This window comes from Lacerta agilis, chromosome 11 (assembly GCF_009819535.1).
Source record: "Lacerta agilis isolate rLacAgi1 chromosome 11, rLacAgi1.pri, whole genome shotgun sequence".
In the NCBI taxonomy this organism is placed as follows: Eukaryota; Metazoa; Chordata; class Lepidosauria; order Squamata; family Lacertidae; genus Lacerta; species Lacerta agilis.
The window spans coordinates 33,849,685-33,863,709 of NC_046322.1; the positions used below are offsets into that span (position 1 = coordinate 33,849,685).

The following is a 14,025-nucleotide window of genomic DNA, read 5'->3' on the forward strand; positions in this document are numbered from 1 at the left end:
TTAACAGTAGAAATAGCCCTGATTTCCTGCAATTATTTTGTAGTTGCTTGCACCATTCGGAAACAAATTATTGTGCTCTACATCCACACTACCCCCTTGCCATGCTCTCCTTTTGCATTGTCCTTGTCAGTATTATTCAGGACCTACAGATTAATTGCCTGTTAGCCCTGAACTGTTTCTGTTCACACTTTAGCTGAATGAATGGTGATGCACTGCTCTGACACAAATCATGTGTAAATGAGACCTTTTCTCTGGTACTGTAGCAAGGTACCTGGTAGTTCATAGTATTAAGTATAAGATTAGAGTCCTGCAGTCAGTCGGGGTTTTTTCCAATCAGTTTGCATAATAATAATAATATTAATAATAATAATAATAATAATAATAATAATAATAATAATAATAATAATTTATACCCTACTCATCTGGCTGTGTTTCCCCAGCCATTCTGGGCGGCTTCCAACAAAATATTAAAATACAATAGTCTGCTAAACAGGGCTACCTTCAGATGTCTTCTAAAAGTCTGGTAGTTCTTTTTCTCTTTGACATCTGGTGGGAGGGCATTCCACAGAGCGGGTGCCACTACTGAGAAGGCCCTCTGCCTGGTTCCCGTAACTTGGCTTCTCGCAGTGAGGGAACCGCCAGAAGGCCCTTGGTGCTGGACCTCAGTGTCCGGGCAGAACGATGGGGGTGGAGACGCTCCTTCAGGTATACTGGACCGAGGCCATTTAGGGCTTTAAAGGTCAGCACCAACACTTTGAATTGTGCTCAGAAACATACTGGGAGCCAATGTAGGTCTTTCAAGACTGGTGTTATGTGGTCCGGTGGCCGCTCCCAGTCACCAGTTTAGCTGCCACATTCTGGATTAGTTGTAGTTTCTGGGTCACCTTCAAAGGTAGCCCCACATAGAGCACATTGCAGTACTCTAAGCAAGAGATAACTAGAGCATGCACCACTCTGGCGAGACAGTCTGCGGGCAGATAGGGTCTCAGCATACCAGCCTGTGTACCAGATGGAGCTGGTAAACAGCTGCCCTGGACACAGAATTGACCTGCACCTCCATGGACAGCTGTGAGTCCAAAATGACTCCCAGGCTGTGCCCCTGGTCCTTCAGGGGCACAGTTACCCCATTCAGGACCAGGGAGTCCTCTACACTTGCCCGCCTCCTGTCCCCCAAAAAAGTACTTCTGTCTTGCCAGGATTCAACCTCAATCTGTTAGCCACCATCCATCCTCCAACCACATGCTTGTTGCCCCTCGATTCTTGACCATGTGCAACTTTTTTCTACCCATTCTCTTTCCCATCAGATTCTTTCACATTTCTTCACTTCCTGTCACTGCTATTTGACCACCCCTTCCATCACATTTCCTAAGCCTCCTGTTGCCTGGTTTCCTTGGCACACTGTCTTGTCAGCCTCCCTGGTTCCTACCTTCCTAGGTTCATGTGTCCTCTCCTCCTCCTTTTCTACTGTTTTCTGCCTGTCCTGCCTTTATCTGGGAGCTGAGCAGCTCAGTCAGTGGAAGCCAGACATTTTTATTCCTGCCTCGCCCATCTGTGACATTAGGGTTAGCAGTTGCTTTGCCACTTCCTCCCCCAAACATTTTTCCTGCAGTATTTGGATTCATGTGTTAAAGCATCTAGTCTTTTAACTAAAGAATGACCTCAGTCATAATATACTTACAAGTCCTGTTGTCCTCATTGGAACATTTCTAAGCACAGGTGTTGAGGATCAGTCTAAAAGATAGGCTAGGAAAAAATGAAAAAGACAAAGAGTAAAATGTGAATTGTGGTAAAGGTGTGTAGCTTTTGACTCTTCATTGAGGCAAGCTCTGCCTAGGATTGTCAAGTGTGCCTTTTATGATCTAAAGAGAAACCAGAGTATAAGTGCCCCTTCTACAATCTCTTTAAAGAACAAGAGGAGAAAGCAGGAGATAGTAAGAGAAATTATTTGGGGCACAAAGTCCTTAAGGTGAAAGCTAGTTTGTTTATTTGTTTGTTTGTTTTGTTTTGTTTTTACAGCTTTTATATTTATAGCACTGTGATGTTCTCAGGTTTTATATAGCAATGCGAATGATTCCATTGCAATATATAAGCTTTCCTGTATTCTGCACAGGTTTTCAGTGTGACACTTTTGGTGTCTTTTAGTACCATCTGTGAAGTATGGTTATTCTTCACTATAGCTCCTTGAATATAGGCATGCTCTTGGTTGATGAGGTATCTGAATCTCTTAAGCTCCAATACAGCATGGTGCTGTAGTTTATGTTATATCGACTATTCTGTTCAATACTGCTTAGAGATTACAGTGATTGAGCGGCATGCAAATTGTGAAACGAAATAAATAGTGAATCAAAATAGGATAACAGTCCTGTGACTCATTCTGAGATGGGGAACCAGTGGCCACCCCCTTTTGTTGCACAACCTGCATCTCCCCTGATCATTCGCCATGCTAGCTGCAGCTGATGGGAGTTAGGGTCCTACAACATCTGGAGGGCCACGGGTTCTCCGTCACTCCTATAGGTATACTACATAGCAGGCCCATACAGAGGCCCCAGCAGTGCTGTGGAACCTAATCCTTCCCTAGAGCTCAGGAACCAGCACCTATGATTTTATAACGGAAAACATCAGTTACTGCAGTGTGCACTGCTATTCATCTGTCATTAGAAATGCTTTGGACACATGGCTAAATGAGACATCCTATTCATGGGGTAAAGGTAACAAAAACAAAACAAAACAAAAAAGGTAAAGTACCTATTTATCTACTCACACTGGTATGCTTCCAAACTGCTAGATTGGCAGGAACTGGGACAGAGCAATGGGAGCTCACCTCATTGCATGGATTTGAACTGCCGACCTTCAGATCGGCAAATCCAAGAGGCTCAGTGGTTTTAGACCACAGCGCCACCCGCTCCCTTCACCCCATTGGGTAGAAAGGTACTAACACAGGTACAATGGTACTAGAAAGTTGCTCCCAACAGCTGGGCCAGCTGCTTTTTGTTTTCCAAGCTCAATTCACAGGACAAAGCTATGAAAGCCATAAATTGTCTGAGCCCAACAGAACTTTGGGCACGGGTTAGCAGCCTTTGGAGACCTCTGCACACATTCACAGACCGGAGAAACTGTCACACGCAGCTGGCAAACCAAGCACATAGTGCAGCCTAGTGTATTGGCAACAAACAAATGCTTCTTTGAAGCCTAATTTCAGTGGCAGGGAGAGAGATTCTGTGGGTAACAAGAAAGGCTGCTGCAGGGACATTGACTTACAGCACAACCTGAAACATATTTATTTAGAAGTAAATCCTTCTGACTTCTGTGGGACATACACTCTAGTCATAGCTTTTTTTAAGGGAAATTGTCTTATTCCAAATAGGAGTCCTCGCAAGAAAAGGGAAAAGTTGACAGCTATGACTCTAGTAAATGTATTTACGGCCACAGCTTTTTTCTGCAACTCTAACCCCACATACATAGGAGTCAGTCCCGTTGAACTTGGTGGGATATACTTCTGAGCGGACATGTCTAAGGCTTAGTTGTTAATCACCAACCCTATTTCCTAGTCATGTTATTGCATGATACCTTAGCTTCAGCAGAGGGATGCCAGGTCATCCCCCTGTTTTGTAGCATTGGGCAGAAAACAAACAGGCTGAGTTCTTGGTGGGCCATTGTATGTGTCTGGTGGGCTGTGTTGGGCTACATGTACAGGCCTGCAGCAAATCATGGGAAAACAGTGTTAGATGCAGTGGGCTTCAGAAGTCTTTGGTGAAACTGCCAACTTTGAACCAAGCACTTTAATGTAAAAAAAAAAGCTCACATAGCATAGGAGCACTTGACAAACTAGCTAGCTAATATTTGTCAGCATTTTTTAACAGAGAACAGCAGATTTTGAGTCTTGGGTTTGCATCAGGTTATTCATCTTAATTGCTGTTTATAGAAGAGTGTCTGGAATGTATGGATAAGTACGACAATGCCCTTAACCCTCTTCACACCTAAATATAAAAACATATTCATTGCCAAAGAACAGGGTGGGACACACCCTTCCAGTGCACTGTGTAAACAACTGCTCTTTCAAGTAGCTTGAAAATGTCAACAGTTATATAAGTCATTGCTTCATTATCTAATTTTTTTTTAGCTATGCAGGCACTACATATTCCCGAGCACATAGGAGACATTGTCAGGGAAAAGGACTGTATAATAGTTTAACTGAATCAGATTATGATTTTTCACAAATAAAAACCAAATGGTGGAAGTGATCATCAATTGCATTTTTTGCGCAGCTACATGAACTTAAGTCCTGGCTTGTGAAGTTATGTTGGCACAGAAGCAAATCTCCCTGTTTTCTGGTGCCTATCTCTGAAAGAAAAAAATCACTGTTCCTGTTTCGTCTTTTCTTTCTTTCTTTCTTTCTTTCTTTCTTTCTTTCTTTCTTTCTTTCTTTCTTTCTCTTTTTCTGGGATGCCTTTTTTAAATTGTCCTGGTGTGAGTAGCTAGCATTTGGTGTTCTGTAAGTTTTAGCTTCGTCCCCTCAAGTATCTGGAGGTTCAGTATCTGGGTAGGTGGGTCTTAGTTTAGTGCACCCGTAAGTAAATGCATGTATGAAGATATCAAAGCACGCTGCAGTGTGCAGCCTGACATTTCAACCCATTCCAGAGTGAGCTATATTTCAAACTGTGTAATATATTGTTACGGTCATTTATATTCTAGCGTATCTGAAACCCATAGAATAAAAAACCCTTTTAGCTTTTAAATCTGTAGAGGTTGATTCAGAGGGCAAGGGAAGAACCTATGGGTGGAAACTGTAGGGAAGCAGATTTGAGCTAAACATCAGGGAAAACTTCCTTATGGTAAGAGCTGCTTGACACTGGAAAGGATTTCCTCAGTGGGAGGTGAACACTCATTTGCTGGAGGTATTTAAGCAGAATCTGGATGGTCATCTGCCAAGGGTGCTGTAATTGCACAGGTGGCACCGTGGTCTAAACCACTGAGCCTCTTCGGCTTGCCGATCAGAAGGTCGGCGGTTCAAACCCTCGCGACAGGGTGAGCTCCTGTTGCTTTGTCTCAGTTCCTGCCAACCTAGCAGTTCCAAAGCTTGCCAGTGCAAGTAGATAAATAGGTATCGCGGCAGCGGGAAGGTAAACGGTGTTTCTGTGCGCTCTGGTTTCTGTCACGGTGTTCCATTGCACCAGAAGCAGTTTATTCATGCTGGCCACATGACCTGGAAAGCTGTCTGTGGACAAACACTGGCTCCCTCGGCCTGGAAGTGAGATGAGCACTTTAACCCCATAGTCACCTTTGACTGGACTTTACCATCCAGGGGTCCTTTACTTTTACCTTTTTAAATGCAGCCTGCATTGAGGCTGCACTGAGCAGCTGGTTGGATTAGATGACCTCTGGGGTTCCTCCCAAACCTGTAAAATTGTATGATTCAATGACTCTGACAGGGTGTAGAAATGCAGCACACCATCGTGTCATGTCATGGGGGTGTATAGGCTGGAGCTTGTGAAGTGGAATATTGGCAAAAGAAAGAGGCATTACAAGGACATCCCTATTTTCATATAGCAGTCATCCTGTCCAAACCTAAGCACTTACTTAGTATTGTACCAAATTTTGGGTTATTGCCAATCTGCAGCAAATCAATATCTCTGAATAACATGCAAGTATTTGTTGCTCATTACTGTGAGGTGATGAGTACAGGTTCACATGCTAATTCTTTAGTGCTTAATATATTTAGATTCCTTTATTTCATCAGGATTTCATTTCAGGTACATATGTGTAAACCAGTGCTCTATGAGCATGTGAAGCCAATGCAGAGACCTACAGATCACTTCCTTTGAAAGAATCCCATTTATTTAGGACTTTAGGATTATGGCCATTGCTGCAAAACAATTCCCAATTTATCTCACCAGCCTGTACAACTATAACTGCTAGTGTAAAAAAAAATGTAAATTGAAACTTGGACCCTGCTTTTACCTCAGAAAATGAAGTAATGTCTGTTATTATTTAATTCATTCATTTCTTACAAGTATTATTGTTCTTTACTTATTTTCCATGTCTACACTGTGCCTTCCTTGGCTGAAAGTGGTTATTTATAATAGGAAACTGGCTTGGATTTCCTGTTAATATCCATTCAGCTACACATTCCTATGTGTGTCTATTTCTATGTACACTTTTGTTATATCACGTCAAGAATTTCATCCAATCCAACAGTATCCTCGAAAGTAGAATAGAATGTATTTTAAAGTGTTGGCTTCTTAAACAAAAGTTATTGTGAAAAGTTCCACCATAGAACACTTCTCATATTTCTTTTAGTGTAACAAAATATAATATAAACTCACTCTAAAGGCTCATCCAGGAAAATGTTAACCATCCCAAACCTTCCAAATCTTCAAGTCACCTCCCCAAACCTTCAAATTTATATCTTTCCTCCCCTTGCCAATTTCCCATGATGCTCACTGCTTGAAAATGTGTCATGTAGCTCCTCGGAACAGAGAACACTGAAGGCATGAGAGTTTGGCTCTCTCCTCAGTCCTCCCTAGATTGATGGTTCATTTCTTGAAACACCAAGGGCCAGAAGTTTACTGGATGCATACCATGAGACATAGATATATGTAGCATGAGTTAGAGAGCCCAGAGCATCTATGTGCTTTTGTGTGTGCATGCTCTTTAGGCAGGTGTGCAGTGAATCCTGGAAGGACACATTTAATCACGAAAAACACTATATCCAAAATGTGAATACTAAATTCTTATAACAAGAAGCCAGAATGTTTTGCTATTTAAAAAATAGGAAATATATTTCTTTTGTTAGGAATATAGGAAGCTGCCTTATACTGAGACCACTGGTGCATCTAGCTGAGTATTTGAATTGACTGGCAGCGACTTTCTAGGGTTTTAGCTGGGGGTTCTCCCAGCCGTGCCTGAAGATGCCAGGAATTGAACCGGGCACCTTTTGCATATAAAGAATTTGCTGTACCAGTGAGCCTCAGCACTTCACCTTGTTCGTCACCGAAATAAGTAATACACACATTCATACACATGCATAAGCAGGAAGCACTTCTGCCTGCACACTGTGTGAAGGACAAAATTGCATATTTCAAGGCATGTCAATCTGAAGAACCACTTGACATTGGAAGGGGTCTTTTCTGGGACGGAGGAACCAGGTGTGAGCAGAACACCACGCACAACATCTCACATCAGTTCCTAGCCATGTTCTTATATAAAACCAACTAAATAAATACATTTTTTTTAAAATGCCTTTTGGTTTTTCCCGCTGCTTTTGGTTGTTTTGTGTGCTTAAGTTGAATAGATCTAGCGTTGCGTCGTACTTTAACAAAAGGGAGCATTATCTGGGTTCTCAAATGATCTCGGTGGTTTGTTTTAAGCCTTTCTGCAAGAAATAGCTAAGGATTAACACCAGCTGTTTTGAAAGATTATATTTTCTATTATTAGTGTTAGTGAAGAACACTAATGATCTCGCAGCTATATTTGAAGCTGTAGTTAACCGAAACAGAAGCATTACCAGGGCATTTTCTTTAAAGCAAATTCACGAAGCTCAATAGGAAATAATATGATCTTGAGAAGAAATGTTCCAAAACCAACATTTTTCACAGTAGACACATGCTGATATTTTCTCCTTCCTGGTAAGAATTTATTTTTACTCTAAATGATCACAGTGAGAGGAAAACTTTGAAGAAAGATCTGTATATTTTATCAGGTGCCTGGAAATGTCAAACTGACCAGTGTTGGAGTCTGAGTGAGTCAGTTGTATTTATTTATAAAATTTTTGTACTTATCCACAGAAAAGCTCTCTGAGCAGTTTTACAAGAAGGGGCTGCAGATCACTGGCAGAGCATCTGCTTTGCACACAAAAGGCCCCAGCAGTGCCAGATTTACATATGGACTGAGCAAGCTGCAGTCCAGGACCACATAATCTTGGAGGGCTTCAGTCTCTTGCTAATTTTTCCCCCCCAAAAGGAAAGTTTTACTATCTAGGCCCAAACAAAATAAAAAATATAAAAATTCCTTCCAGTAGCACCTTAGAGACCAACTAAGTTTGTTCTTGGTATGACCTTTCGTGTGCATGCACACTTCTTCAGATACACTGAATCAGAAGTCACCAGACCCTTTAAATATAGTGAGAGAGTGGGGAGGGGTATTATCCAGAAGGGTGGTGGGAATGGGTGATTGGCTGATAGGTGTGTGGAAAACCTGTTGACGACTGTTAACGACTGCAATTGGTCTTACAGGAAAAGGCAAGGGGTGAGATGGCTACCTGTATCTAGGCCCAGTTGCTCATGTATGTCATGCATACTAGTCATACCGGTGAAAGTATGGCTGAGCTGATGCTGAACTACTTCAGTGAACTTGAATTAGATTTCAGTAAATGTAGAGGACAATCATATGACAATGCAGCCAATATGTCTGGAAAGTATAAAGGCATTCAGCAAAAAGTTCTGGAAAGGAATCAGTTTGCAAAGTTTATTCCATGTGTTGGACATTCTCCTAAATCTAGTTGGATGAAACGCAGTTGACTCACCCCTGGATGCAATGAATTTATTTATTGCCAGAATTAACCATCTTTATTGTTTTTTCCTCAGCTTCTACAAAAAGATGAGCAGTGCTAAAACAAAAATATTCTTGTCTCTTGAGTCAAAGGTTCCTAAACATTTATCAGACACAAAATTATGAAATCAATATCACAATTCGGACTTCAAACCGGTTTGGAACAATATATTAATATATCACCCAGCCCTAATCTAAACTAGCACTTTTAATTACAGATGTCACCAGAACTTGTATATCCATGCTTAGGATATGAGTTTCAGGGTCTTAGAATGCTTTTCTCAAGAAAAGCAGCATTAAAAACCCCAAATTCTTATCCAGCTTGGATTTTAAATCCAAGCTGAAGAGGAATTCACTTTTTCTAAAATGGCCCCATATTTCTAGCATACCATGTTAGTTATTTCTTCTTGTTATCTTTCCTGAAGGAGAAGGATGTGTAGGTTCATATTTATGTATGTGTGTGTGTGTGTGTGTGTGCGCGCATGTGTCATACTTTTTGAAACTAGGCTCTCTTAGATATTTTGCTACTATGTTATTTTAATTTATTTTTTAATATTGGAATTAATTAACTAATTAGGTTTATATACCACCCTTCATCTGAGGATCACAGGCCTGTTTACAATATAAAAATAGAATAATACATACCATAGTAATACCACCACGAGAACAATACCACCACCACCACCACCACCCCCAATTTAAAAGGCCATGGAGTGTTTTAATTAGCCAAAGGTCAGGGAGAAGACAAATTCAATTGTTTTTGTTATATTGTTGTTTTGGTTTTTACACTGTAAACTACACTAGAAATTGTATGTTGAAAGACAGTACAGAAATCTCATGAACAGGTAAACAATCTCTGCCTTATTTGGATAGCATTTTTGGCCTTCATCCAGCCCATTACTTATTCCAAACAGCAAGTCAGAGATTTCTCTTGCCTTGTGGGAGTGGGACTTGAGGAGAAGGAGAGGTAATTGAGTGTCATCAGCACACTGATGATTCTGTACTCCTAATTCTTTGATGACCTCCCCAAGCGCTTTCATGTACCCATAGGGGACGGTTACAGAACCCTGCAGCACCCCACAGGAAAACTCCTGCAAGAAAGAACATCTTTTGAAACATACCCAAGTAGGATCAAACTTCCTGCAAGGGAGTGCCATTAACCTTGGAGTGTTTACATTCAGCAGTAATCAAGCATGCTCATTTTATTTTATTTTATTTTATTTTGCTTTTTACAAGCTGAGATGTTTCAAGTGCAAAATAATTTTCAGTGATGTGTTCATTTCACAATGCAGATGTCATTGCCTACGTGTCACAGTATTGTCACTTACAAGAAAATACGGTTGTCAGGATGCACTTTGAGCTCTATGTTAAGTTTAACTAGGCTTGCCATATAGACACGTCCTAAAAATGGTGTGTGGGGGGGGGGCAGATTTAGCCGGGGAATGGCAGGGGAAACCCAGATGTAGTCTTATTTTTAAAAGCTCAGCAACTTTGTGGGTGTCAGAAAGGAGACACACATACTGCACCCATTGCCAGAAAAGGGGAGCCACCTCCCAATATTGCAGCACATTTGGGACTGCTGTGGCCTAGTTGCGCCCTTCTGAATCTATGCCCAGGATGATGGCATAGGGGCTCCATAAAGCAAAAATTGCCGATTGAACAGTCTCAAATGTAAACCTCCCTTGTAGCACAGAATACAGAAATGGCTGGATAACTTTGGCTGCAGCAACTTGTATCAGTAAAATCTGTGGAAATCTTGTTACCTATCCATGTAGAAGCAGAAATGATTGTAATGTATGTTTGCAATCAACCTGAAGCTCCTTCATCTTGTCTCTCTTTGCTTGCCCTCTTCATACCTCTTCTGGTCCTGGGAGACCAGTGGGGAGGGGAGCTGGTCACAGCAGGATGGGGAGACTCCCTGGCTTCTTCAACAGCCTGCCTGATCTCTGCCTCTTGGCCCCCCTCCTCTCCAGACTTGCTTCTGTCTCCGATTCTGGAATGCTGTCTGCCAGCCGTTTCCTGCTCACTAACCCTGTTACCTCTTCAGCTTCCAACACCACCTCCTCCCAGTCTGCTCCCTCTTCTCCCCCTGACCACTCATCATTGTCCCACCACCACTCCCTGGCCCTGGCCTTCCTCCTTTGGGGATTCCCCAGCTGGCTCCTCCCACCATTCCTCTGCATCCAGCCAGTCATGACAAATACTCCTTGTTGTACTCTGCAACTGTACTCAGTGTTTAGTTCTTGAGAATGGGCCTTCTCCGCTTTATGAAATTCTCTCCTTGGGGAGGCATGCCTAGCACCATCCCAATCTGTTTTTAGCAGCAGGTGGAACATTCATATTCACCAAGGCTTGGATCATGACTTTCTGCTTATCTTTTAGTAGGGAAGGGTGCAGTTGAATCACACACACCACACCTCTCTATATATATGAGATTCAACTGCACCCCTCCCTACTAAAAGATAAGCAGAAAGTTTGTGTGTGTGTGTGTGTACACACACCACACACACACACACCAATATCTTATTTAAGATTGTTTTAACCTTGTTTTTATCCTTGTTTTAATGTTCATTTTTGAAAGCTGCTTTTAGTTTCATTGCTTTTTTTTAAAAAGATGAATAATATAAAAATTGTAACAGTTTTTGTAAAATTGTAACTAGCCTGATTGTAATGCTAGATTTCCATCAAATTTATTTCTCAGTCCTTGTATTTAAGAAAATGGTCCCAGAACATTAACATGTACAGAGGTGGATCCTTTTGGTTTTCTTCCCTAAACACATTTTTTTAATTGTTATTTACCCTTTTAATGATGATATGATTTTCCTTCCAGATTTCATTTTTGGCCTCTGCATACACAAGCCAACAACTCTCAGAGGAAAGCTGCTCCGCTTTGGGCTCCGTCACTCACTATCTCTATCTTTGCCAGTTCAGCTGGATGCTTATTCAGGTTAGTAAGTATATTACTTTTCTCTTACACTCATCCAGCAGTTGCTTGGAGTGAGTTGCTTTGGTAGACACTCCACCCCAAATCTGCACTATACCTTTAAAGCAGTATTTTACTGCCCTAAAGAGTTGTGGCTTCTCCCAGGAATCCTGGAACTGTAGTTTCTTGAGGATGCTGAGGAGACCCCCATTACCTTAACAGAGGTAACACTTGTCAGAGTTCCCTGGGATGGGAGATTGATTGTTAAAAACACAGTTAAATTGATTGTTAAACTACAGTTCCCAGGATTCCTTGGGAAAAGCCATAACAGTTTAAAGCGTTGTGGGCACTTTCCATTGTAGACTTAAATGAAATACACTGAAAAATTATATATAGGGCGTGGTGCTGATAGTGCCAAGGTTGCAGGTTCGATCCCTGTATGGGACAGCTGCGTATTCCTGCATTGCAGGGTTTGGGCTTGATGATCCTCAGGGTCCCTTCCAACTCTACAATTCTATGATTCTATGATTCTATATAGCTACAAAATCTCTGAACACTGGGAGAAGTTACTTTCTAATCATACTTTTGGTACATTTTTTAAATAATACAAATCTTTCCAAGGTGTACTACAAGCAACATCAAGCTACATTAATAAAATCACAATAAACAATATTAAAACATAACAAGCTCATCGCTATACTTCCTGAAATAGGGCTGGATGGCACTAGGGGAAAGAGGGAGAATACATGGGTTATGTGTCTCTTGTTTGCTGTATGAGGGCTGCATAGCCTATAGATTTGTTCTAGGTAGGAGAAAATGTTAAGGCCCACCAAGAAAAGTCCCCTTTTAGGTCACATTTCTAGGACCATGTAGCTATGCACATTCTTTCCAAATCCACATCTTGAAGGAAATGTCATCATTTGACTCATTCATAATCTTGGGTGGGTAGCATGGATTGATTTTATTTTTCAGACCAGCAGCATTGCTCACAAAGAAAAAGTGAAATCCTTGCTAACTGGTGCATACTCACCCATAATGAATGGAACTAAATGCATTACAGCCTGCCATTCATTATAATTATACAGTTCCAGTGAGTCATAGAATTACTGCAAGAAATCCAAAAGGAGGAAATTAACTATCACCATAGAATAATTATGTTTAAATAACTAAATTGATTAGTTCACATCATATACCATTGAAACAATAAATCTAAATAAACAGCTACACGATTTAGTGCCTTTGCCACTGGCTCTCAATCCAGCTTTCTTGTTGCTGTCCTTGTAGCTTTATTGAATGGCCTTGGGCATTCTTTGGCACTTTCTGTATCTGCCCTAGTTTGCTTTAAACTCTCTTCTTGGGTAACTAGGCTAAGTGGGTATTCAACTGTTTCTCTTTGCCCCTTCATCTTGCTGCAGGTTTTCCCGCAGGAATATATTAATTGCCTAATAGATAAAGTTTATGTTCATTCTGAGCGTAACCCATTAATATGTGAATCACTTATCCTTGGGTGCCACAGAGATTCATAGAATCATAGAGTTGGAAGAGACCACAAGGGCCATCCAGTCCAACCCCCTGCCAAGCAGGAAACACCATCAAGCATTCCTGACAGATGGCTGTCAAGCCTCTGCTTAAAGACCTCCAAAGAAGGAGACTCCACCACACTCCTTGGTAGCAAATTCCACTGCCAAACAGCTCTAGTCCTTCCTTATAGATTCCTTCTAGTCGTACTGTTTGTAGCTCTCTAGCTGCTGTTTGTTCCGATATATTTTGGAGCAAAATTGCAGTGGGCCATCCAAACAGTCAGTTGCATGTTCTTTGTAGACTGACTGTACCTTACCCATCTAAAACAACATCAGGATATGTCCAGATTGAAAAAAAGTTATGTGTCTGCAGTCATAACCCTTCCATCCCCTTGTTTCACCAACCAATTGTCAGAGTTATAAGCATACACCTAGGTTACTGATTCCACCTGTTGTGAGGGTTTAGGGTGGTTTTTTTTGGGGGGGGGGCGGATATATAAACCTGGTATTCTAGAACTCTGACTGTATGGAAGATTAAGAGAATATACAAAGGAACTACTCGTGTCATTCCTAGCCAGGGGTGCTATCCATCATTTTAGAGGCTGCAATTACCGCTTCCTGTCAAAAAAGCAAAATGGAAGTTGCTCATACCCCCACCTTCATCGCCACACATAACAGCAGGAAATTGCACAAAATACCTACCACACAATGAAAATGTTGCAGAACCGCTCTGGACCTTTCAGAGATATCAGAAAAAGTGGTTTGATGATTCCATTATTCTGGAGTAGTGATGGAATGAAAACAACACCATGTGGGCGGATGCAGAAAAATATGGAGTGCTAGAGTCCTGTCTAGTCCAGTTGCGTGGAATCAATTCCAATCTGTTACCTCCGAGGATGTGGACAGGCTGCTTGGACGAGTGAAACCAACCACCTGTCTCCTTGATCCTTGCCCATCCTGGTTTATAAAAGCTAGCCAGGAAGGGCTGGGCGATGGGCTTCACGGGGTGGTGAATGCTTCCCTCTGTGAGGGAGC

At 41.5% G+C, this 14,025-nt stretch overlaps 1 protein-coding gene and 1 long non-coding RNA gene across 2 annotated transcripts in view; both read left to right on the forward strand.

Annotated features, from left to right (window-relative positions):
• Positions 1–14,025, forward strand: part of ADGRV1 (adhesion G protein-coupled receptor V1) — a 236,135-nt gene that overhangs the window by 154,714 nt on the left and 67,396 nt on the right. Inside the window, exon 83 of the mRNA XM_033164758.1 lies at positions 11,378–11,494. Within this exon, the coding sequence (XP_033020649.1) occupies positions 11,378–11,494 (117 nt within the window). The remainder of the gene's footprint in view (positions 1–11,377; positions 11,495–14,025) is intronic.
• LOC117054815 lies at positions 5,346–9,647 on the forward strand. The gene is made up of 3 exons (XR_004427549.1): positions 5,346–5,398; positions 6,068–6,069; positions 9,493–9,647. It is a non-coding gene; the product is annotated as an uncharacterized LOC117054815 (long non-coding RNA).